The sequence below is a fragment of the Sesamum indicum genome, linkage group LG15 (assembly GCF_000512975.1).
Source record: "Sesamum indicum cultivar Zhongzhi No. 13 linkage group LG15, S_indicum_v1.0, whole genome shotgun sequence".
Classification (NCBI taxonomy): domain Eukaryota; kingdom Viridiplantae; phylum Streptophyta; class Magnoliopsida; order Lamiales; family Pedaliaceae; genus Sesamum; species Sesamum indicum.
The window spans coordinates 7,940,451-7,965,453 of NC_026159.1; the positions used below are offsets into that span (position 1 = coordinate 7,940,451).

Here is a 25,003-nt window from a genome sequence, read left to right on the forward strand (position 1 = left end):
TTTCCCTGTCTTTCTGATCCAGGTTGGTCTTACCTAGTCTCTTTGTTATTTAATTGATTCGTCGGAGCGTTTGGGAGGTTTTAATTTGATTTTTGTTTTTTCGGGTTTAATATGTTGCAGCTCGAAGATCTGTTTTATCTTTGAAAGTAGCGTTGGTCATGCTGCATCTAGTTTTTGCGGGGGTTTTATTTTTGTTCGACCATGATTTGATTGAGAAGACCAAAAAGGAACCATGGTAATGTACATATACTCTAATTTTGCTTATCTTTTTAATTTATTTTAATTGCACCCAGCTTTTTTGGTGAATGTCGAGGAAGTACCGTTTCTGGGTTGATTGAGTGTAATCAATAGTTGTAAATGTGATTATTCTCTGGTATAAGCTCTGCAAACGTCACATTAAATGGAAATGATGTGTTCTTGTGTATCAGGAAGAGGGTATTCATGGTAAAAATCAGCAATTATAGGTGTTCTTGAATTCTTATTGGACTGAGGTTAAAATTGGCATTACTAGTTTGAATAATTGCACGAGTTATCTTGCATCAGATGCTATGGATCAGACCTGGAGAACGTGGATATCTGAACAAAGTTTTGTTGGTCTTAAAGGGTTTATGCAATCATGTAACCAATAAGTCATAACAAGACTAACTTTCTTATCCATCTTGCTGAAAGTTGGGGTGAGAATTTTGTTATGGTAACTTACATGATAGTCAAACAACATATTTTAAACATTGTTCATTGTTGCTGGCCCTTTAAGGGAATCATTCCAAGGTTGCTCTTGCCACTTAAGCATCTCTCACTGTGATGAATTTGGAAAAATAGTGGTCTTTGTGACTTCCCTGATTTAGTTAAAGAGGACCAAGCCTAGGACATCCAACATAGAAGGAAGTGGAATATATGGGAAGTAGCTATTTGGTGAATTTTGAACCTAATGACATATTCTTGTAATTCTTATGTCGGGGACATTGTGGACAATATCTGTAATAATTTTGTTGATGATCTTTATAAGAAATATGATAAAATAGAACTTGATTCATCACTGCTGCTAAAGAAGTTAAAAGTATTTAGGACCTGTGTTGCATTTGCATTCTAGAGAGTAATCTCAAGCTATGGAAATAAGAGCGACAAATTGGGGAATTGAACTAAACTTGTCAGACTTTATTCTTATTTAACTATAATCGTTTTCAGCTGTTTTGGGCCCACTTTTCATTTCCATTCACGTAAGCATCATGATTGTTGTAACATCGTTCCTTTTGTTCCCCAATACAGGTACACCGCAATATATGTTTCACTGTTTGTTGCTACACTGGTTCAATATTTTGTTACCTCCGGAACATCTCCTGGGTAATTATATCATATGCTACTCTTGCTGCCAAATAAGTCCATTCAGAACTTGTGCTGAGAAGTACATCTTCTTATTGTTTTTTTGTGTGGATAAAGCTTATGTTTGTTTGTTCTTTAAAAATGTAGTTATGTACTTGACGCACAGAAGGCTGTTGACGAAAGAGACGCTTTAGCTAGAAGGTTATTATTGGCCTCAAAGTAAGCAGGTTTTTTTCTGATTCTTTTGTGAAATTAACCACTAATGCACATGGAACCAACTTATAATTAGTCAGAAAAATGTGGACATGCGTGTGATCGACTAATTGCTGTATCTTTCTGTATGTCCTGTTATAATGTTCAAGCAAAGACAACCAGCTTCAAGCCAAAATGGCAGTGTTTTGATCACCGTGGATGGAAGGAACCATCACAGAGGAAACGCAACTGCTTGGACAAAACTAGTGATGGATTTGTACCCTCCAGGGGCTTCTATTAGGTAACTAATTACTAATACTTTAGAATTATAGGAAAGTCTTGAGTTAATGGATGAGGCAAATTGGAAGTTCCTTTTTCCTGAGATTCAAGTCCGTTATTGTTGATGACTCAAAACATTCTGAAGTTCAATGAATAACTTAGGTTTTGCTACTGTCACCTGAATGGCTTGACATTTGGGATGTGCAAAGGCTTACTGAGGACTTGCCAAATTTTAGGTTTAAACACAAGAAAGTGAAGCTAGATTGTCTTCTCAATGATCTTGAAAAATGAATCTTTGGATGAAACTCTCAACAATTTTGGGAGTTGCGATGTGATTTTTGCATATTCATTTTTTAGCTGCACCAGGCAGAGAACTATATTTGATTTCTTTCTTTATCTCTTCTTTTTATGGTATTTTGATAATTCTAGGGATATTATACTTTTGTGTGGTCCAAGTCATACTAGAATCATTTCTGAAAATATATATGAAGTTTGGGGCAAATATTTGCCAGTAAAAGATTAGATTTCTTCATCATTCTTGTTTCTTATGTCTTTGGTTCCCCATGCTTGGAAATTGTTCCCAAGTATTTGATCACATCTTATGTAAGATACATCACAAAAATAAAATAAAATAAAATGTCCAACTTGGTGCACAAAGTGATCCATAAAAATGGCTCTTGCTCAGAATGATGTACCGGTTTACGTCAAACTAGTGTTGACTATATTGTAATAAAACTTTGTGCAATTGTGTCATTCATTGCTTTCTTTTTAAATTTCTTGATGCTAGTTCATTCTAGAGTGTTCATGAATATGCCTGGTCTTGTTATTATTCTTAATGTCTACGAGTCAGTTAAGTTTGGTTGGTTTATAATTGCTTGTTCAAATTAGAATCCTGGATAATAAATGGTGGTTACTGTCTCACAATTGTAATAATGGATGAACAGATGGTGTATATTGGTTAATAATGTTCAAGTGTAATTAAAGTTGCTTATTTGTGGTATTTATATTGTTAATGTATATCTTGTAATTATGCCCACGGATCTGCTTTCTTGGTCAACTATAAACTGATGCTTGGTCAAGATTTAGTATTGATTATGCATGAAACAACTAATATGAGGGCACTGGATTTAACACCAAGATCATCCCTAAAGCTACGGAGAATATGTCCATCTTGTCTTACACTGACTGACTGAAGCAGAGGGAGACAGGCATCTCAAACTGCTGTAGACACATTGTTATTCTTTGTTGCATGATAGCATCTTATCTTTACTTTCAATTATGAGAGCAGTGGAATTACTTGTGCATTAAAAGGCCACAGATCTTTAGCTGACTAATCTCTCCTCTATTCATTGTGTCCAGAAATTTGACCTGCCCTTACTGCAATGTCATTCAGGTAGAATGCTTTTTCTCCCTTTTATTATCCTTTCATTTCTGTTAAGATTAATCGTATCATGGTCTTTTGGTAGCTTAATATGATTAAATTCTAGCCCTTTCCTTATACTTGTCTCCTTTCCTGTTGGTATCATATAAATTATGCTTTCGTACTGAATTTGAGTTTATAATAATTTGAGTTAGGCCCAATAGCTTAGGTCCTTAGTATATTCGCTTCTAAGGGCGAGAATGTGGTCATATGTGTTGAAAATGACCTGTTAGTCAGTCAACTAAAAATTTCTGTTAGGAACTATATTTAATTAAACTAAATAGAATATTTGGTAGGGAAGTGGATATTTTGGTTTTATTAGTTGTAGTGAGTGGAGACAACTGGCAAAATACAGAGTACAGATAATTAAAAAAGTAAGTCAATTACCCAAGGCTGTCCATTAACGACAACTGAACACAAAAGTCACTCTACTGATTCTCATCATCCTCCTATTACTGCTCAACCTGATCACTTTCTTCCAAGAATTCAAGCTTTAGACTTTTTGAAGAAGAAAAAATCTCAAGATCCTGAAAAAGCAAAAAGTTGATGCTTATGCAAGACCCACTAGCACTAAGGCAGTCGATATGTCATGGTTCTATGAATATGATACAGTGATCAAGTGCATTTAGCATGGAGTTTGAGATAGCAGCTACTGGGAAGAAAAATGTGTGCACTTTTTGGAAGCATTGTATTCATTCTAATTTTGGGGATTTCTCAAACTTTTTGAGAAAATTCCCATGGGGATGTGTGGAATTGGAGACATACTTGGATGACTGAAGTGTAAGGTTTGATCAGTTGAGCAAGTTGATAGGTTTATTGATATTTCATTTTGAGAAATTATATTTTGTTGCTTTTCAAAGTGTAAAATAGAAGTTGCGGAATATGAGGTGTAGGTTTTGAAAAATAAGGTGTAGGCTTGTAAATAGAGCTGAAGTGTAAGGATTTGAAAATAGGGTTTGTTTCTGTAAATGTTTCTAGAAACTTTTTTCTTGAAAATATGCGTGGCCGACGTTTTGAGGAAATGGAAATATTTAGGCAAAAAATGAATCCAAACACAGAGGGGAGTCTTGAATAGATCATTTCATTGAAAATCTTATAGTCTCCAAAACTCAAAAGTTCTGGCCAGATTGCCAGAGCAAGTAAACAAATTATATTACTGCAGAACTGGTATTGGATTACTGAGTCAAATCAAATTAAATTGAGTCCAAGGAGGCCTTTTCCGCTGAGAATCTGGAAAAGGTTAGACTTCTGGAAAAGTAAGAAACTGCCCTGGCCTTAGAAGTACAAATTGAACTATTATGTCTACTCCCAGTATAATCCATCAAATGGTATATAATTTCGGAACGAAGCCCTGAGAAGTGTTGTACTTTAAAGGGTTTCTTTGGCTTACCTCTAAAATCAAAATTAAGAAATTTCAGAAAATATGGATGGTGCTTGCCTTGAAATTGCAGAAAGAACTCAAATAATTAGATAAATGACTGAAATGCTGTAATATCAGTAAAGCTACTTTCACCGACTTAGGCTCTTTCATTTAATTCATATTAACTCTTGATATTTCTAATTAATTTCTGATCCTTAAAACATTTCGTTCATCTATGTTATAAGCTTTATATGCTTCTTTGCTTCAACTAACAACCTTGTCTACGTGTAGGTGAGTTATCTTGTCTATCTGATATATTTATTGTTTCTGCACTACAAAGTTTACCACCTCCTGACTGGATGAATATCTTAACATATTCTCCCAAAGCTAAATGAATAAAACTCAACTTTCTGCGTGGTCTGGCAGTTGGAGATATCATCTAAAGTAGCATTTTTATTCTTAACAAATTGGGAGGTGTCATACCGTATGTACGAGACACGAAATAGGATATGGGAAATATGTATCATTTGTTTCCATGGAAAGCTTTTTGTCCCAGCCATTACTTCCATAACAGTAAAGTTTAGGAATAGGGAATGTGGCTAAGACATATCATGCTAACTATAACTGTATTAAGTTGTTGGGAAGTGTCCCTTCTTTACCACGATTCCATGGAAAAAGCACTGATATTGCTGGGTGTATGTGAGAAATCTTGATACTTCCTTGTTTGTTGTTTGAGTTAATTAAGTATTTATCATTTCTTATTTGCTAAGCTGGAAAAACCTTCTGTCTATCCGTACATGATCTTTAGTTCTTCTCATTTTTTGTCTAAATATTATGAATTTCTGATCTTGGTGCATTTGCGATTCTCTTGTAGCCTCCAAGAGCTAAGCATTGTCATGATTGTGACAAGTGTGTCCTTCAGTTTGATCATCATTGTGTTTGGCTTGGGACATGCATAGGACAAGGAAATCATTGTCGTTTTTGGTGAGTGTGCATAATCTTGTAATCAGCAATTTCCAGTAAATTGTTTTTGACCATGCTCCTTATGTCTTTTTCGAGAAGTATCATGAATCTGCTCAATCATTGGTTTGCTTTCCTGGTACTTCCATACTTGCACAGTTACTATTAAATATAACCTTGAATTCGGTGAATGAGTTTATTAAAAACCATCTCTAAGTCATGCTAAAGAATGATTATTGGGTATAAGTAACATTTCCAACGTTGTTCATGCTTATATAGAAATAAAGTAGGCATTGTCCCATTGTTTCTTTTAAGTACCTAATTTTTCCTTATAACTAGTACTCTTAGAGCAATGATATAAATCGGTCCTCATCTTCATCTCCTTCTTATAAATCGATTTTGATTAATTCATTATCTGCTGTGATGCAACCAAGTCCTTCCTAACCCCTATGTAAGTCCTAGCTTACTTGTTGAGATGGGTGAAATATGGGTATCTCTTAGGTTCCAATAGTATCTAATATCTATGATCCTTATTTGATTATGCAACCAAAACTTGTCCCCTCCCTTTTCAAAAGCTATAAGCATGTTTGAGAATGTGGCAACAATGGAGCTTATGGTAATTGTTTCGGAGGAGATTGTTGCCCTGTCCTGTGTGGCAAAAATTGCTCCGATGTGAGGTCATAGTCAAAATTTGGCTCTTGGGGTTGTAAACCTGAGTTGCACTTTGGTCAACAGCTGTGGCTTTTAGTGCATCATTAGGCGCTTGGTCCTACAAGTTGCAAGGTCACAAGTCGATTTGCATGACGAATAATTGGTGGATAGGAAATCAATGATCCACTTAGTGGAGTGTACATCAAGTGATGCAAACAGGATTGTGTTAGCCAATAATATATGATAAAAAATGTGAAAATACTGCTTCAAGTTTTTTTTTCCTTTTATCGTGATCGTCTTCTGAAAGCTTGATTTGCTCAAATTAATGAATTGTGAGCAAGTGATGTATCTTACTGTTTAATTTTCCCTTCATCTCCAAGTCAGTCCTTGTGTTGCCCAACAATGTGTAATCTTATATAAAAATGTGAAGCACCAAATATTAAATCAGAGTACATGTCATTGACATTATCCTGAGTTCCTTAGCCGTTGGATAGCACATATAGTTGGAACTTATATCCTACGCCGTCGAATTCACAAAGCACGTTATGGCCATGGAATTTTCTGCCTCTCAGGCGGCGTATGATGCATGTGTCTTTTCCAGTTCCTTATCAACTACCCAATCTTTCCTCTACCGCGGACGTACATTCATACTGACTGAGACTATTGCTGGAAATTATATCCATTTGACTGTGGTAATCTGAATCGAGTGTGTATGAGATGCTTGGGGTTGAAGGTCCTGGATGAAAAATTAGGATGGATTTGAGAGGAATCATACAAAATGCTCAACATGGTGAAAGTTTTCAATTGGTAGGGCTTTAGATGAGAACCAACAGCAAGTTAGCTGTGATTTCAGAAAACATGGAGTTGGGTTGGAAGAAAACCCTATTATTTTGGTTCCCTAGTTGTGTATTACAACAGCACCATACACATACTTCTTATAGAAGGAGACTACAGAGATAGAGGAAACGCGAACTGATACATTTCTATGCCGAATCCCATAATTTAATGAGTTCCAGTTATCCTAGAAAATATTCTTTAATCTACCCGAATCTCCTCCAAAAATTCCATGAGATCATGCCACATAAATCCTAAAGATATAGCACAATTAGCAATATTAACCTTCCTTATTCAACAATATTGGCTACAAATGGCTGCAGATTACCCTGACAGTGGTCAGAGATTCAAAGATTTTATACAAGTGAAAGAAAGAACCCCTCCATATAAAAGTAAAGAGATTGAGTAGGCTGAGCTTTTCTCTGATCTGTAATGATAGATGAAAAGGATGGAAGGTCAGAATTGTAACCATTCTTTTTAGGAAAGAGGTGAAGCCGCACTTATTAAACCCTACTCTTCCTACCTGTAATGGTAGATGGAAAGGATGGAAGGTCGGAACTTCCTATCATAAACATTCTTCTTAGGAAAGAGGTGAAGCCAAGCTCATTCATCCCTGCTCTTCCTGCCTGTCATCGTTGGTGTTCTTTGTAGTTTGTGCTATCTGGATGAATTTAGTTCTGATTGTCAATTATGCTTGATGAGCTCTCTCTATAATAAAAATACATGTGCCGCTCTTTATTGTTTTTCTTTTTAATATGCATGCTTATTTTCCCACACTGTAATACATGTTTCATTTTATTTTATTTTTTTGTTTCTTTTTTTTTTTTTTTTACTTGTGAATTTGCTGTTATTTGAATAGCAACCTTCTCTTTCATGAAATGTATATGTTTTTTATGTGTCAGGTGGTACATATGTGAGGAAACAGCCTTGTGCCTTTGGACGAGCATATTGTACATCAGTTACCTTAAGTCAAATATATCAAAGGCGTGGTATGTATCTATGCTAGCTTTTTCTCCTTCTCTTTGTATACACATGTTAACCTTGGACATATGCCCATAATGTAAATATATAATAAATCCAATCACTGTTGCACATAGCTTTCTGTTTTCAATTTTAGCTGTCATTGTTCAGATTTCAACTTTTGATTAGAACTGATGCAAAAATAAAAAAAGGCACTGTGTTTCTTTCAGGTGGGTAGATATAATAATGATCTTGCTTCTGGCTGCTTTGTCAATTTCTCTGATCTTTTTGCTCCTCCTCCTCCTCTTTCATAGGTATGTTTATTAACCTCATATCTGCATGTGCTTCCATCTTTCTACTTTCTTAATGCAAGTATTTAAGAAGTTCAATGGTGCATCTGTAGATTTTATAACAGCCTTCTTTCCCTCTATAATTGGAACTTTTTGTGGAACAGCTACCTTGTTATGACTAACCAAACCACTTATGAGCTTGTAAGACGGCGGCGAATTGTGTATTTGAGGTTTGTAGCTTATTTTGTCCTTCCTGATTCCTTTTATTGCATTGGCCATGTGTTGCTTTTTTCCTAGGAGTTTTATTGCTTTTACATTTTAGTTACCGGGGTAATAATGTAAAAAGTTATTTACTTTCTTCAGCTTGTATTGTATATTGCTCTATCATCAGATGTGGTTAATATGCAATGTTGTATGCTAGTCGTGTCATCTGGTATGTGCATTATATGTATACATGTATGTATATCTGTATATTTCTTATAAGTTCATGCCTTTGGGATATGATCTTTATGTGAATAAGATAAGCAGACAGTGAAACTTAGTAACATGAGAAGGCAAAACGATGTTTGAAGAAACACAGTTAGATTCTAGAAATAAATGAAAGTTAATAGACGATAGTGAATGTGGTTGAATTAAGTCAAAACAAGTCTTTCGTGATATGAACTGTCTGAATGGACCTATGAATAATGTCTCAAGACTAATAAAGTGAATTTGGAAGAGCATTTTCCAAACGAAGCACATGTATGGACCCTGAATGCCATTTGGCAAGGCGTCTTTGTTTTGGCTTGACATACACAACACAAAATATCATGGTAACTAGTACGTGCCTGAGGTGGATCTTCGCTCATTGTCAATTCCTACATGGAACAGAATTTGATTTTCGACTATGTCCTCAATGTGTTGACTTAGAACCAACTAATTCACTCTGCTGGATAATTCCTGTGACTCTTAACAAGAGGAATTAGAACGTTTTTGAGGCTGCATATTATGTCACCTTATGAGTTTCTGTGAATGTTAAATTAGTGATTATAGTTTCATCGAATCCTGCATTTTGTCTACATGAGTTACTTAAATGAACTTCCAATTGTGGAAGAAACGTAATAGAGCATATTATTTTTCTCTTACACAGTTGACCAAATTTAACGCCATTTTTGCTCAAATCAATATTTAAGAATTGGTTCTTGGGAACCATTATTTTCTGAAACATATTGTCAGACTAACACTAAACGTTGTATTGCATAGACCTTTTGTTTGGGGTGTCGCCTTTCCCATTTTTCATTGAGAAATTGAATGATTTCAGGGGGATTCCTGAGAGAGTATACCCATTCAATCAGGGAGTTTGCAGAAATTTGTACTTGTTCTGTTTTGCCAGAAGCGGTATGTACAGGATGGAACCACTACCTACCGCAGAAGAACTTGAGGAGAAGTCCAAACCTTACACATGCGGCGATGTTCTATCATGTCGTTGCTGCTAATGGTATGGGCGTTTGTAATTTTAATCCAAACAATTTCCTGAATGATGGTCAGATCGCTTATCCAAAAGCATGTACTTCACCTGTATTGGAGACAATATTCAATGTCCATTTTGAGGTTGTAAGGTTTCAGACAGTTGCAGAAAAATTTTCATCATCTGTAGTAGACATATACCTCCATGTTACTAGTTCAGGTTCCCTCAAGTCTTGTAGCAATATGGACTTAAGAAAGTTGTAGTCTACTCATTCACATTACTGTCATTTGATATGAGAAATTATTTTCTTATTTTATTCCTTCTAAAGTCCAAGAACCAACATAAATATTACTACGTTTGGATTAAGGATTTAGCTGAATCACTCAAAACTAGAGCCCCTTGCATTTTTGTTTCCAAGAAAAAAATGAAGTTAATTCAGGAAGATATTTTATGTGACTGGAGTGTTATGGATCAAGAAATGAAATACATATTCAAAGCAATACCCCTGGCTCTGGAACCGTTGGGTTGAATTATAGGATCTAAAAAGACAATTTCGTTTTTAGCAGATGAAAAATAAAGTGGAAATTGGATAAAAGTGTGAGATTTCAGCTCTGTTGTCTTGTATGGTGTCTATAAATGTTTTATATTTTGAAATGACCTTTGCTTTCTCATTAACAGGATGTTTGACTAAGTGGGTGTTTGGGGTGAGCTTACTAAGTTTTTAAAAATATTTTATAAAATGTTTTAATACATAAAATCTTGGAATGTTTAGTAATTTTTTTAAAAATAAGTTTATAAAATTCAAAAATAAAATGTTAGGAGTTTATAAATTCAGTTTTGAAAAAAATGAATTCTCAACTTATTATAAAACTTTATTTAGTTTTCCTCAAATTAATTATAATTTTATAATTAATGATGTGTACTGGGGTCCAACCACACCATAAAGGTTGAAGGATTTTCACAAAAATTCTAATATCAAAGGAGAATTAATCTACAAAACATAAGTTGAGACTCTAATACTTAAGACAATAATAGGTTTACTGGAAGGATAATTGAGAATAATGCAGAATATCAAAATACTAAAAAAAGCTTGCTAAGAATCGACAGAGAATGAGAATAAGAGTGAGTAAATTTGGTTACTCAAATGACTGCACAAAAACTTCTATTTATAAGCGCTCATAGAGCCAGATTTGGGAGGTTGTTAGGGCAAATCATATAGTGTTAGAGAACTGCACACTTTAGCTAATTAACAAATGGATTAAATTGAAATTTAAACTTATTTGGACGAAAATATGACCTTTTAAATGAGTCTTGCCCAATCAACTCGAAAATTTGAGATTCTACTTACCTGCTACTTTGTAATGGCTGGCACACAAAAAAAAAAATCAATTTTTTAAAAATAAAGTAAACATAATTTATTTTTTCAAATCTTAAGTATTAAATAAATTAAATTATTAAATTACTTAGTTTTAAATATTATTTATACTAAATAATATAACTTAAAATAATTGATACAATTTTTTGATATTTAATTAGTATATTTTATAAATAAATATATTTCATTATAATATATTTAAATTAATAATAATATAATTTAATTTAATTAAAATATAATTCTTATAAGTACTTTTATATTTCATATGAATTTTTAATTCAAAAATTAATTTTAGTATATTAAATTTGTATTATATTTTTTAAATTTAAAAATTTAATTTGTAAAAAGTTTATATACTTTAGGTGTTTTTATATTTAAACTAATATATTTCATAAATGAATATAATTTATTTTAGTATATTTAAACTCAATAAAAATTTAAATTAATTAACTACATAATAAAATATATTTAAATAAAATAATAATATAAATCAATCAATTAAAAATGTATTTAAACGTGACAAAAGGGGTAAAATAGACATTTATACACTTAAAGTAATTCCCAACAAGACCAAAAATAAAGTCCACTGGCACAATAGGCGAATGTCATCCACTCTCCATTTGTTTCTTATAGAGAAGGTTTTTTGCTATATTTTATAAAACATCAGGGTTTTTTGTCTGTACAATTAACACGAGGAGATTTTGTGCTATTTCACCAAAATACTGGGAGTTTTATGCAATTTATTTATGCAATTTATCTTTTTTTCTTTTTAAAGTTAATAAAAAAATCAAACGTTCTGACTAAATTTTTAAAACTTATCTGATTTAAAAATATGATGAATCCGAGTTTGTAATTTTTAATCTCAAAAGTTGAAGATATATTTAAAAAAGTAAAAAATAATATTTATTAATTATTAACAGTTGGGGTTGCAAATAAAAAGTTGGTGGAATGTACTTTATAATAGATTCTTTTGTGGATTTAATATATATTTATAATTCATTTAAAAAGTTTTTTGTTAAAAAAAATCTAAAATTTGATGGCTAGGATATTCTATCGTAAGTTGTAACATCTATTACCAAGTGTGATATATTTTTGTAATTTAGAACAAAATTTATAAAAGATTCTATAAAAACCTCTTTATTATATATATATATATATATATATATATATAAAATAAAAAAAAAACCCCTCCACACTCCCAAACGATGATTAATGACACTGCCGCATCAATTATTTGTGAAGTCAAAATGCCCTTTATGATAAAATAACTAACTTATTCAATATTTCAAAACTTATATTAATTGATATATTATTTTTTTTATTTTTTATTAATATAATATACTAACTTATATATTTTACTCTAATTTATAATATATTTTAAATCGTGAAAGATTATTTATTATATTCACATAAGAACGATGTGACACAACGGATAGTATTTAGTAAATATTGTTAAGATTTAGACTTATCTTTGACTCCTAAAATTAAAACTATTGACTTTGATTTTTTAATTATATTTTTAGATTAGATAAGTTTTACAAAATTTAATTATGAGTTTTAAATGTTTCTTTTTTGTAAATTTTGTTTACTTTAAGTTAAGCAATACTTATTATTATGTTGACAAAAGTTCAAACTTATTATGTTATTCACATCTGGACGTGCATGATGGATTAGACCCACCCAAAACCAACACAAACCAATCTAAAAAAGTCCAGCCCAAGACTAACACCATACGGTTCATAACCAGTTTTAAGATAATCCGGTTGAGCCCCAGGCAGAAATTAAGCCGGTGTGGGCTCCTGTGGAGAATTGACAATTCGGTGGTTGGTGATTTGAGGGGGGAAGGTGGCCAGTAATGGGTCACTTTTGGAGATGGTGCTTTGAAAAAAGCCTTTAATTTTCTTTCCTCGGCGACTGCACAACCGACGGCTTATGGCAAATGTAGCAGAAAAATTAATTCACAATGTTCACATGTTTATCTCTCTACAGGCTACAGCTACTCCGTTGCTATTACATTCAAACAATAATTGTAATTGCAACTATATCGTCTCTTCAAATTCAAAGCTTATACAAACAACTCCTATATTTTTACACTAATAGCCTTCCAAAAGTGTAGCGGTAATTATATAAAACATATTGAGTGTTTGTATATTTTGACCTAACTTCAAAAGCGCAATGTAATTTACCCTTAAAAAACAAACTGGTGCCCGTTTGACACGGAACCACTCACAAACAACCCTATTCTCCAGATTGCACTCAGTTGGTCCGTGGACGTCCCTTGACATCTCCAACGCTGTATCACGGGGACACATGGGAGGTCCCTGTGAATAGCTTATCAAGTACTAAGATCATAAATTTTCACTTCAACTGAATTCCATCAAATCTAAGCTAGTACATTGAGAGTGTTGTGCACTCATTGTCAAATCTAAATTAGTATAGAAAATGCTTTACACTTGTGATATGATTCATGTACACTTCAATTCAAGAAGAATAAGCAATCACATCATAACTTACAATATGATAGTCGAGTATGCCAAACACCTTGTTCTATTAAGATTTTTCAACTTAAGACCAGCTTAAAATTCGATATGTTCAATGGATGTTCCGTCGAGTATGTTTCTTTAAAACTTCTACCTCTCTACATCATATAATCTGATTCATCTCTTACGCACACAAGGAAGCTTCATGAATGCTCAGCATGACAGTTTCGCGACATAGAAAACCTTCCACTTAGAATTATGATGGGTAGAGTGGTACTTCTAGTGGATAAACAGTTGAGGATGTAAACCTATGACTTTGAGCAATCAAAACCGATGAAACATATTAGCAACTGCAGCACCTTCTAAAGGATAAAGCATCTGTAACTTTCCCAGATGCTTGCATTTGAAAATCTACAGTAAGTCTCAGATTCAAAATATCATTCTCTAAAATTAATTGCAGCCAGCAGTTTGGTTGAAGTGTGTCAACATCAAAAGACATGACAAAGAACACACTCGAGTAATACTTATAAGACTGTGAATTATCACCATTCAATCATTTAATTTTTCTTACAGATCAACAACAATAACTAAGACTCTTACGTGTTGCTGGACCTCAATCAACCAAATACAGTTAATTGTCGCGACGGAATCTCACAAGTTTGGCAAAATCAATAAGGATGAACTATCAAAGGGATTGCATAATCTAAACAATGCCACGATTCCACAACTTGAATTTAAAAGCAAGAAAACAAAAAAGTACCCATTTTTTAACCATCGTGACTGGCCTGGAAATCCTTCATGAAAGCTACCAGCTTCTCAACTCCAGCCAAAGGCATAGCATTGTATATGGAAGCCCTCATGCCGCCAACAGATCTATGGCCCTTGAGCTGCACCATCTTTTCTTTGGCTGCTTCCTTCACAAACTCTGCCTCCAACTCTGGCTTCGCCAAAGTAAACGGCACGTTCATCAGCGACCTCACACTCTTCTCCACAGGGCACCTGTAGAACCCTTTGCTGCCATCAATGGCGTCATACAAAATACCTGCCTTGCTCGCATTCTTTTTCTCCACGTCGCTTAATCCACCCTGCGCAATGAGGTCCTCAAACACGAGCCCGCACATATAAATCCCGTAGCATGGTGGTGTGTTGTACAAAGAATTGTTATCCGCGTGGATCTTGTAATCCAGCATCACGGGAGTAACTGGCTGAGCATTTCCAATCAAGTCCGATCTTATGATCACAATTGTAACCCCAGATGGACCCACATTTTTCTGCGCTCCGGCGTAGATCACCCCAAATTTACTCACATCTACCGGCTTCGAGCAAAAGTTTGACGACATATCAGCCACAAGCACCTCATTTTCACTAGCGGGCTTAGGGTAATCCTTGAACTCAACCCCGTGAATGGTTTCATTGGCACAAATATGCAAATACCTGGCACCGGGCGTCTGCTCAAGGGAGTCAAAGCTCGGGATCTTGGTGTATTTTTCAGATTTTCCGCTCCAAATGGATCTGGGCTTGCAATATTTGGCAGCTTCTTTGAAAGCCTTGTCCCCCCAAGATCCCGTGATCACGTAATCAACGTCATCATCAGGTTTGCAGAGATTGAGCGGGATGGCGGCGAACTGGGTGGTGGCGCCACCTTGAAGGAAGAGGACGGAATATTCAGACGGAATATTGAGAAGGGTCCGGAGATCCGACTCAGCCTTTTGGATGATGGACAGGAATTCCTTCCCACGGTGGCTCATCTCCATGACGGACATGCCGGAACCACGCCAGTTGTAGAGCTCAGATTGGGCCTTGAGGAGGACATTCTCTGGGAGTATGGCAGAGGGTGGCGGGAAACGCCGCGATTTGGGTTTTGGTAATGGCGGGGTTGAATTTTGGAAGAGGGGTAGTGGCGGCGGCGGCGGACATAGAGATCGTCATCTTGTCTCTTGCTTTGTTTCACCTTTTCTTTCTTCTTTCTCTTGGTAATATACTGAGGGAGATGACTGGCGAAGGAGACCTGAGTGTGTGTTAGTGTGTGTATAAATCGTAGTATTTATGAAGGGGAATTAGGTTGGTGGGTTTGGTGGTTCATTGAATCTCAATTAAAAATCTATGCTTGAGAGTTGGAAGGGATAGATTTTTCAAATTTTGGTAATACTTAAAGATGGGGTCAGGAGTTGGTGATGCAATTTGCAAATGTGTCTCGCTAAGTTCTCGAAAATTGTTGTTCGAATCAAAATTTGATCGAATTGGACCAAATAATAAAATAAGTGTATTGTATTTATTATGTTATTAATTTTTTTTAAATTGTACATCAATTACACGACAAATGTGTTTATTATATAATTGATTCAAATTTAATCGAGTCGGTTTATCACACATTTGTGACGTATTTCTTTAATGTGAAAGAAAATGTGTTAAGCAGTTATCATTTGATATGATACCAACGTGTGCTACGAAAGTATGATAAAAGAATCGCACAATTTGCCACCTAAATACTTCCTTGACTGCTTACTTATTTCTCGTGTTACAGTTCATTACTTTCTACTTTCTTACGAAAGATTAGAATAATTGTGACTCCGAGAGGAAAAATTGTAAATTTAGTCTTTTAATTTAGAAACATATTAGTTTTTATCCTGTACGAATTGATTTTTGGTTTAGTCTTATAATTTTAAATTTTTTTGTAATTTTAATCATAAAAAATTACATGTGATTTGTATATAATCCAATTATATTATAATTTTAGTCGTGTAAATCAATTCGTGTAGGACCCAAATGCCAACATCCTAAACTATAAGATTAAAATTGCAATTTAATTTAGTTGTGTATAAGTCACATGCAACTTTACGACAAATAAATTATTAGAATTTTAATTATATGACTAAATATGAAAATTCATTTTTACATGACCAAAAATATCAGTCTCTAATTATAGGATTAAAATTGTAATTTTTAGAATCATAAATTGCTTATATAAACAATTATGTATTATTTATTAATGCAATCTTCACATTCAATCAACCCACAATTTTATGATTGAAAATGATTTATTCTTGCCAATAATGCCTAGTTCAATTGAGAAAGTAAGTCCCATGATTTTAAAGGTCATGAGTTCAAATCTCATCTTATGCATGGGATGTTGTTTCTACTGAACAGTAGGTATTGGTTAGATTTATTTTATTTTATATTAATATTAATTAAAGTATGCTTGTTGTAATAGTCATTTTTGGATATTGAATTCAAGAGGAATGATGTAGGTGTGTTGTTTCTACTGAATAGTAAATATTGATATCCGATATGAATAATGTAGGTGTGTGTTGTTTCTAGTAGGTGTTGATATAGATTTAGTAATGGTCATTGTTATATATTGATATCCGACATGAATAATTGTAATCAATTTACTTCAATTAACAATAGTTCATCGTTATTATTTCAAAAAGAAAATGATTTATTCTTATGAATTAAGGCGACAAGCACGGATAGCTGCAATTAGTGATATTCTAACCCATAACCTCCTCAACTTCACCAACTAAATTAGATACTATTGCTAGCTACAAATGTATTATCATTTTATCTTTCTACACTGTATTTCTATGTATTAAGTGTATTTAAACCTACACTTCAACTATGACATAGATATATATATATATATATAACATTTTTATATTTTGAAAATACTTTCATAATCCACGTTCAATGTATTAGACCATAAACGCGTTAATGATTAGGGGAGTAAGGTTGTTTCTCTTTTTCCCTATGAATATGCATTACCACATCAAATTATCGACAAAAATACAAACAACACTCTTGTGATATCGCAATGAGCAAATTATTCCCTTATGAAAAAATAAATAGCGATTTACCTTTCTGTATTTTTTAAAATACAATAATTTACCCTCCTATGATTTTTAAAATGATGCAATTTATCTCCCTATATAAGGAGGTAAATTGTTTCATTTAAAAAGTACAAGGCGATAAATTGCTATATTTTTTTTTTCATATATAATGTGCTTATTTTCAATATCACATGGAGTAAACTGGTATTAACCCATAAATTATCTATAGAGTGGGAGCACCATTATTCTTAAATCAATATATTCTAGCTAATTATTGTTAGTTGTTTGTAGTTTAATTTGTGAATTAGGAAATTTGATCCAAATTATTTATTAATTCTCATGCATATATATGTATATAATTTTATATGAGAAGACGTCAATTTTTTTGGAATAGATTTTAATTTCTTTTTATTTACATAATTTTAAAAAATAATCATTTCATAATTTTTACTAATGGTCTCATTTATTGTGAGGGCAGTATCTTTTAATATACGACTCCTGTATTATAATTTTGATTGATATATAGATTTCTGAATCAAAAGATAATCCATGTAAACTTTATTTTCATTGTTATACAATTTTTATAATGCAATCTGTCTAGTTTTAAATTGCCAGTGAGTAATACTGCTTGTAGTGGCAGAAACTTTTTGAAAACTGAATTATCGTCTATAAATTTGACTCCCATCTTAGCTCGTTTCACTTTTGTAAGGGAGTAGTACTCTGTATTTATGCTTTTGTGATTTATTGTAAGGGAGTAATACTCCTCATTTATGTTTTTGGTGAATATCTATAAGGGAGTAGTACTCCTTTGTTTTACAACTTTTTAGAAATGATAGGGAGTCAGTACTCCCTGTTGTAAATTTGCTCGCTTTCTGATCTTAATAAAGAAGGGTCGGGGACTCTGAAAAGTACCCCACTCCTGGGTGGTTTAATTAAAAAAAAAAATTGCCACCATAAAGGATTAAAATTGAAATTGAACTCGAAAATAGAGGGATTCTTTATCAGTTTTTGACGGGAAAATAAAATAAAATAAAAGGATACCAAGCTTTTAAAAAATGAATTGAAAAAACAAGGAGTAATAAAGTAGAAAATGAATCTTTTATTACTCATTAAATATGAGTGAATAATGAAGTGTTTAAAACTTAAACCGGCCATGGATTCAGGCAGGCCTGAAATTAGAGTAACTAATCCCCCTGGGGCAACCCAAAGTTGCTACAGCTTATTTTCTTGTAATCCCCACAGCTCCGATGACTGAACAACTATTGCATCACCCCCCCAAGTTTAGTAGTATCAGCACAATTACAGAAATCACATAAAGTTAGTAAAACTGTACATGCTCTGTCTATTGTGGTGGTATTTGTACAAGAAAATGTGCAGGTTCACATCTTGCAGCATATCCATACTTGGATGAGTTATACTTTCTGTGAACCCCTGTTAGTTTTCCGGTTGCGGCCTTGTCGTGGAACCCGACGATCAGTCTCGAGCATTCTCTGAGAGAGCAAGAGAAAAACAAGACGTGTGATTAATTAGCCTACTAAAACTATGTAAGGCAACAGATTTGTGTTGAATCAAGTTATTGGAGAAATAAGCCACTCACAGCATTTGATCTTCTGAGTAGCCGGTGTGCCACTCGCACGTCTTGCTCCACTGCCCGGCGCCGTAGAGTGTAGATTGTGCAGTACATATTGCAGCAGCAGCGAGAAAGGACGGTGGATACTTGAGCATTTCGTATTCCACTAGACAAAGCTCAATCAAGAAGAAAGAAAGTAGTTCAAGCTGTCACAACAAAGAAGAGATGATGAAATCTCGTTTCAGGCAATTCTCATTGGTGTTGAACGCGTTAAGATGATGAAAGAATCAACTTAGGCGAACCTTTCTATCTGACTGAGCAGCCTTGAGGAATCTTCTCATGAAAACATAAGGAGTCGGAACCGACATGTTGAACTGCAAAGTGTTTAGCATCAACCGCTCCTGGGAGAAAGAGGGACACAAGTGTTGGCATTCGAGATACAGAAAAACCCGAATGAATTACAGGGTCGATTGATGTATATATAAATGGCTACCATTTCAAGCACTTCTTTCCTTGTATAAGCTTTATCTGAAATGAAAACCAAATCATCCACAACAGGGACCGAGACTTCCTCGTATTTGCACGCCAATAACATAGCAACCAGACCGACGAGCTGCAGCTTTTTCCTCACCACGGATTGCTTTGCTAAGAATCGATCAATTAGATTTACTGTTAGAAACAACGTCTCGTCCCGGAGTTCAAATTTGTGGTGTACCTGTTATTGGTCACGATCAAGAACAAAAACGCTAAGTTTTCACTAAATTCAGAAGTTGATGTTTGAAATCTGATAATCACACCTTCTTAAGGCCTATTATGACCATATGAACTCATTGCTCACCTCTATGAGCCAATCAATGAGAATAGCTCTCATTCTTTCATTGATGTCAAATTGCTGTACCATATATCCCGGTGAAACACAACTCGAACTCTGCACCAGACAATTACGATCGGAATCATTTAGGTGTGAAGAATTTAGAGCTCAATGTCTGTTCAAGAGAAGTGCCACTTTTTCACTTTTAACCATTCAAATTAACATCTACTGTTCATAGTTACGATTTTCAAATTCAAATTAAAATCAAGCAACTGATACTTAACAATTCAAACTACATACAAAGTCAAATTTCACTAGTCAACGCCTTCATTACCACTTAATCTGAATATCTATAGTCTATAGTTGTACCCTATCTTCATTTATCAAAGTGCCTAAGATGTAATTAGATTAGCAGCTTTTACAAAATGAGTTCAAATTTCAAATTACATATCAAGTTGGCTGTCTTAATTTTCGGTGACATGCTCATTTGCTAAGTTACAAAAGTCATACTTTACTGTAAAATTTGACAAGTTCTTGACATTACTTGCTACATACGAAGTTATAACGTTGCTAACCATCTCATTCTCGTATCTTGGATAAGCTAGTAGAATCTATAGTAATCGCGACTGCTGGAAGTTGTAATTGATAGGAGGTTCCATGTCTCACCTCCATTTTCTTGTAGTAGGCGTATAGATCTTCGACGTAGTCCACTACAGCAAGTGGATCCTTGGCATCACCACCGTCAATGTCGACAACGGTCTCTTCGAATATGTCCTCCATCTCAACCTCCTTCTACAAGGTATTACTCATAAAATCACACATTTGGCCTATACTTTCAAAAGACTCAGAGAGAGAGAGAAAGAGAGGAAAAGCAGTATACCATTTGATTTTTCTCTGTCATTTCAATCTCTGATTGTTCCAAAGACATGGGCACAGGCTGGTCTTTAGCTGTTCCATGATCCTCTGCATCTGTTAGAGGAATGTCCTCCCACACAGTGAACTCACTGGTTGATGTCTTTGGTTTCTTTGCTTCCTGGCCAATTTCAGGGTAAAAAAGCATACTAATTCAACAATCTTGCCCGGGTGACATTGGAAATTTCCAAGTCTAACACTCCAATCCAAAATTTGAATGAATTCTTGCATTCTTTAACCAAATACTGATATATAAGAAGAAAACAATTACCTCCGGGCAGAAATGCTGCGAGCCTGCCATTTGCGCAGCATATTTCCTGCACGAATCAAGAAATTCACACAGAAAAGTGTAAAACTAGAAGCTCGTGGAGAAATTCAAAGTGAAGGGAATAAAAGATCTTGGCATTTTGAAACGAAGGACCCTATAAACTGACCTTGTTATAGGCCTATGAGCTGGAAGTAGAGCATTCTTATCACAAACCCCATTTGACCTGAGATTCAAATTATTACAAACAATTAATACATCTCCGAGAACATAAACGAAAATCATAAAACAAAGAAGATGAACATTTGAACTTGGGAGACTAAGGATTTGTACTCTGGATGGCCTCTCTTGTTAACAACACAAGGGTATGGATTAGCTCCTCCCAGATTCTGATTAATCACACTGAGAGCTCTTCTGTTGGATCTGATCTCAGCTCCAAACTTCCTCCCACCCATTTCTCCCCCACCTTCTATTTTCAAAAGGCAAAAATAAAGAAGAGAAAGAGAACATGTCAGAATATCTGGAAAACTTTTAAGCTGATTTTAATCTCAGGACCACTTGCAGCTTAAGATAAGCCACATTCAGTTACCTTGTCCATTTGTAGGTCTAATCCGAACAGCATTGTTCTCATCAGACATAACCATTTTCTCTCTCCTCTCTCTCAAGAAAAGAAATCAGCAGCCCGGAATGGTATTTCCAAAGACAGACCTCTCTTCTTCCACCACAACCCACTACTACTACAACAGCCCGGACATGTAGAGAGGAAAGAAAACAAGAAGCGAGAGTGGGAAGAACACTGGTGAAAAATGAGCAGAGGAAGAAGGGTATTTGTGCAGTGCAAAGAAGCAAACAGCAAGTGAGCTGTTCTTATTCTATTTTTGTTTTTCCTTTTTTCAAATCTAACGGCTAGTGAAAGATGGCCGTTGGATCACAGCGTTTGGGAGAGAAAGACTTTAGGGTCGTGGAGAGGAGCACAACGGTCACCTTGGTAGCCACGTGCCACGTGGCAAGGAGACGTTGCTTTCAAATCGTTTTTAAAACATGGTTGTCGTTGTTACTCCTGTCTTGGTTTTTTGTTTATTCATTACTGTTTTAAGTTGTTCGCACTTTAAGGTGGTGGTAATAATAATAATAATGTAATAAGAAGAAGAAAGTGTGAGTGAGTGAGTGAGGGTGAGGCGCTCTTCCCCACTTTGGGCCTTTTTGACTACTCTCACCCTCACTAGGGCTCTACTACTCATTCATTCATTTAATCATTGTAGGTATGTACCCAATAAGTACAAATCCGTTTTCGTACATGATTACTCAGTAGTGCAAGACGTGAGCATATAATAAATAATATTTTGTAATTTTAAATATATTATAAATAAAAGTAAAATATGTAATATAAAATTTGAAAAATTGATTAAGTTAGTTATCTTATTAGTTGAAAAATACTTTTGTCTTTACAAAGAATTGGTGTGGTGGTGTGTCATTAACTTTCATTTGTGAGTGTGGAGGGCATTTCTTTTTCTTATACTAGCCGTTGTGACACGTCGTTCCTACGTGCATATAATAAATAATTTTTTATATTTTAAAATATTTTATAAATAAGATTAAAATGTATAAATATATTAATAAAAAGAAAGAAAAGAAAAAATAATAATTAATTATAAATTTTAAAAAAATTGAATAAGCTAATTATTTTATCATGAAGGGCATTTTTTACTTTACGAAAAATTGGTGCAGCGTTGTCATTAACCATCGTTTGTAAGTGTAGATGGACTTTTCTTTTTATATTAGTATAGATTAGTATAGATAAACTATATAAATATAAATATACTCTGCATAGCATGAATTCTATGCTAGTTATAAAATTCTTTTAAACCAAATCGTTGGATTGTTCCTTTAAGAAACTTAAGTTAGTTCAAGAATTTATTTTTAGGTATTCAACATCGATGGTTTTTTAAGTAATTTTCTTGTGATATTATAAATTAGCAAATTATTTTTCTATCAAAGAGTAGAGCAATTTATGTGTTTTTTAAACTGTAGTAATTGTCTCTCTGTATTTTTTTAAAATAAAGCAATTCATCCATTTGTGTTTTTAAGAATGCAGTAATTACCAGTCTATATTTTTTAAAATGAAGCAATTTATCTCCTTAGAGAGGTGAATTACTATTTTTTCATAGGGAATAATTTGCTCATTTACAATAGCAAAAGAGAGTAGATTGTATTAAACACATTGTTACAATGTATTTACAACCGTTGGAACAAAAAGCGAACTTGTCTTCTAACTAATTGTCTATATGTGGTTGTCATTTTGTGGATATGGATAATCTGATGAGCCACAAAACTATTAAAACTGTAAAGTCCTTCCTTAATAGCTATCGACAGCGAAAAATCTATTTTATCCTTTCATATTTTTTATATTTCCATCACAATGTTATTCTTTTAATTTTGAGCGAACTACATTGACATTTCTCAAGATTAGGTTTAAATAAACCAGCGTTCATTTATAATTGTAATTTTAAATACATCTTTTATTTATTGACGAAAATTTAACATTTTTTCAATAGATGTGTATTTATAATTTTATAAAGAATATAAGATATTTATATATTTAAATGTAATCTAAAAAATTCAAGATAATTTATCTGAGTAAAAAAGAAAATCCGCTTTTGGTATAATTTTAAAACCAATAGATTAAAGAGCGCTCCTTCCATTTTTTCAAAATTACTTTGGTAAACACGTGTGAATCAAGCAACGTCTTGGGGGAATCGGAAATCAACATGGGATAATCATGGTACATGTTTACACGCACTCATATGAATTTAACGGTCAAGGATTCTTGGGTTTTACGATATGTTACGATTATTTGAATTTGTACTAATGTATATTATGAATTATTAAATTAATACATAATATTATATGCAATTTAACAATTAATATTTTATATGAACGGCATTGTCAAACTTGTCTAAATGTGTTTATTGTTTTAGTTATTGGATCAACATTTATAAATAAGTACTGTATTTATTTTTATTTTTGGCCCATTTAACTTGGTGTATTATGGCTCATTTTGACCTATTTTCAAGGTTCTGTCTGTACTCTATTTGTGTTTTTATTAAGTTGGAACCCTACAAAAATGATCCAAGCCCATTGTCCTCTCAGCCACACGCCTTCCACCATGCCGGTCCGCTCGCTAGCCTTCCGTCGTACGATTTTTTTCTCCAGCCTTCTGTCTTTGACACCTTTCTTCAATTGCGTGGACGACGTCTGAGACCACAACCGTCATGTCTTTTTCTTGGCTTCGGCTGATGTAGCAGACCACCATCCACTAAATCGCCTGTGAATCGGCATGTTTTTCGTACTAAATCAAGTTTCATATGCCTGTGATTTTCTTTGTGTATTAGCTAAATGCATTTTCTTTTTGATTTGTACCATAACGATGCACTTAAACACAAGCAAAGCTGAATTATCGATGCCCTTAAATCACCCCGCATGTAATGCCCCCACCGACCATTTTTCTACGTTTTTCTCATTTCTGTGAAAGATGATTGTATGGAATAATAATTAAAAAATTTTTTACAGTAAATGCCCAATATTTTTATGGAACAGTTTATAATTTTTAAAAAGAATTTACGATATAAAATTATTTAAATTAATTCAACTAATTTATTATTAGAATTGATGCGTTCAAAAAACGCACGTGCCCAATTGATATGGACTATGCTCAAAGCTTGGGCCAAATCGAATGCAAATCCTGAAGGAGGACCTGCAAAAAAGGCGTTAGCACTCTGACGCGCAAGTTAGTATTGGATTTGAGATGCAATAAAGCCAAAAACGTAAACAAATGTAATTGAAACCGAGATGTGGTTAATAAAATCAGTGAAAAGTGTAAGAACATTTTATAATGTGCTTGTGGAGTGTGAGAGATGATTTAGAGGGTAAGAGAACATTTGAGCCTTTTTGTTCTTCTTGGTCTGGGCCTAAGCCATATGTATCAATTTTTAATACAAATATAAATATAATAATATATAATAGACAATTGGGTTCTTGATATATTTATTC

At 33.8% G+C, this 25,003-nt stretch overlaps 3 protein-coding genes across 4 annotated transcripts; 1 reads left to right on the top strand and 2 right to left on the bottom strand.

Moving 5' to 3' along the window:
* On the top strand, positions 1 to 10,031 carry LOC105178209 (protein S-acyltransferase 10; the record flags this gene model as incomplete). Its single annotated transcript, XM_011101627.2, is given in 11 exon segments — positions 1 to 22; positions 121 to 235; positions 1,267 to 1,341; positions 1,468 to 1,539; positions 1,688 to 1,813; positions 3,151 to 3,184; positions 5,446 to 5,555; positions 7,919 to 8,005; positions 8,207 to 8,290; positions 8,431 to 8,496; positions 9,567 to 10,031. Coding segments are annotated over 11 exon segments (966 nt in total), but the record flags the coding sequence as incomplete, so codon positions are not given.
* On the bottom strand, positions 14,087 to 15,668 carry LOC105178401 (phosphoserine aminotransferase 2, chloroplastic-like). Its single transcript, XM_011101866.2, has one exon. It carries the CDS (start codon positions 15,329 to 15,331, stop codon positions 14,336 to 14,338), a length of 996 nt encoding a protein of 331 aa, XP_011100168.2. The 5' UTR covers positions 15,332 to 15,668; the 3' UTR covers positions 14,087 to 14,335.
* LOC105178210 (G2/mitotic-specific cyclin-2) lies at positions 18,632 to 21,786 on the bottom strand. Of its 2 annotated transcripts, none has more exons than XM_011101629.2 (11): positions 21,543 to 21,786; positions 21,287 to 21,419; positions 21,123 to 21,179; positions 20,960 to 21,005; positions 20,657 to 20,809; positions 20,443 to 20,568; positions 19,804 to 19,893; positions 19,459 to 19,680; positions 19,268 to 19,366; positions 18,993 to 19,171; positions 18,632 to 18,885 (listed from the first exon to the last, which is right to left on the bottom strand). In XM_011101629.2, the coding sequence occupies exons 1-11, from the start codon at positions 21,595 to 21,597 to the stop codon at positions 18,738 to 18,740; spliced, it is 1,308 nt and encodes a 435-aa protein (XP_011099931.1). In that variant the 5' UTR covers positions 21,598 to 21,786; the 3' UTR covers positions 18,632 to 18,737. The 2 variants fall into 2 exon arrangements, with proteins under 2 accessions (XP_011099931.1, XP_011099930.1); XM_011101628.2 differs by having other exon boundaries at positions 21,287 to 21,422.